The following is a 1036-nucleotide window of genomic DNA, read 5'->3' on the forward strand; positions in this document are numbered from 1 at the left end:
CATTTAGGAGAATTAGCACAAATTGGAGTTGTTGAACATAGAGGAGATGGATGGACAATGAACAAAGCTAAAGAATATTGTCAAAAGTTTAAAGGACAAAAGAAAGAAATGTGTTTTAAAGAAGCATTTGATATGTTTACATCAGTAGCACATACTTTTGATCCATTAAAATTTGATGCAAAAGCAGTTTGCAAAAGATTCAATCATTGCTAAAAAAAATGTTATTTGAAACAAATATTATTTTATTTTTTTTTTTTAAAAACTTTTAGTTATAAAAACAATTCATTTATTGACTTTTTTTATAATCTCTATATGTTTGTAACAATTCATTTATTACCATAGATTCTTGAGGTGATAAATCAGATACAAATCTAAGTAATTGTGGAATTCTTTGTGTTTGAGGAAGTGACAAATAAATATTTAATGTTTCAACTAATGGATATGTTAATGGGTTAGTTGATGATTGTTGAGATAATTCTTTAAGAATGGTTTGTTGATATTGTAATGTTTGAATAATATTTTCTTTTTCACTTTCAGTTAATTCTCTTTGTGAGATTTTAGGTAATGGTGGTGAATCTCTTTTTAATGAACATGGAAGACGAGGTGGTTTTGTTTGTTGTGTACTTGTACTAAGTCTTGAAGGAGTAGTTTGAAATAATGTAGTACTTTTGGTTATTCTTACTTTTTTCTTTCCACTATCTGCTTTTGAAATAACTCTTAATGGTTCACTATAAAGTGTTTCTATTTTTTCTCTTTGTGGATTATATAAATCAAATTTTATTCTAAATAACATATCTTCATGTTGAGATGATAAAACAAGTATACGTAATTCAACATTCATTGAATTGTGATCACTAACTTGACTATTAAAAGTAATTGGTTTTTGATTAATAAAATGTACTGCTGACATATCTGGATTATCATATAATAACGTACAATCTACACTACAATTTTCCAATGATGATGTTCTTGATGTAATAACAACAAGAAATGCTGATTGTTTAATAACAACTCCAACCATTTTTTGTTGTTCCAT

The 1036-nt window shown here is 26.4% G+C and overlaps 2 protein-coding genes across 2 annotated transcripts in view; one reads left to right on the forward strand and one right to left on the reverse strand.

The window, feature by feature from the left end:
* Nucleotides 1-213, forward strand: part of EHI_127850 (phosphatidylinositol 3-kinase 3, putative) — a gene marked incomplete at both ends in the record, with an annotated part of 1070 nt that extends 857 nt beyond the window's left edge. The window contains one exon of the mRNA XM_001913803.1: nt 88-213. Within this exon, the coding sequence (XP_001913838.1) occupies nt 88-213 (126 nt within the window). The remainder of the gene's footprint in view (nt 1-87) is intronic.
* Nucleotides 214-286: 73 nt separating this feature from the next.
* Nucleotides 287-1021, reverse strand: EHI_127960 (transcriptional regulator cudA, putative; the record flags this gene model as incomplete). Its single annotated transcript, XM_001913804.1, has 1 exon — nt 287-1021. The coding sequence occupies one exon, from the start codon at nt 1019-1021 to the stop codon at nt 287-289; it is 735 nt and encodes a 244-aa protein (XP_001913839.1).
* Nucleotides 1022-1036: the final 15 nt, after the last annotated feature.

Source organism: Entamoeba histolytica, genomic scaffold (genome assembly GCF_000208925.1).
Source record: "Entamoeba histolytica HM-1:IMSS scf_1104750518245 genomic scaffold, whole genome shotgun sequence".
NCBI lineage: Eukaryota > Evosea > Mastigamoebida > Endamoebidae > Entamoeba > Entamoeba histolytica.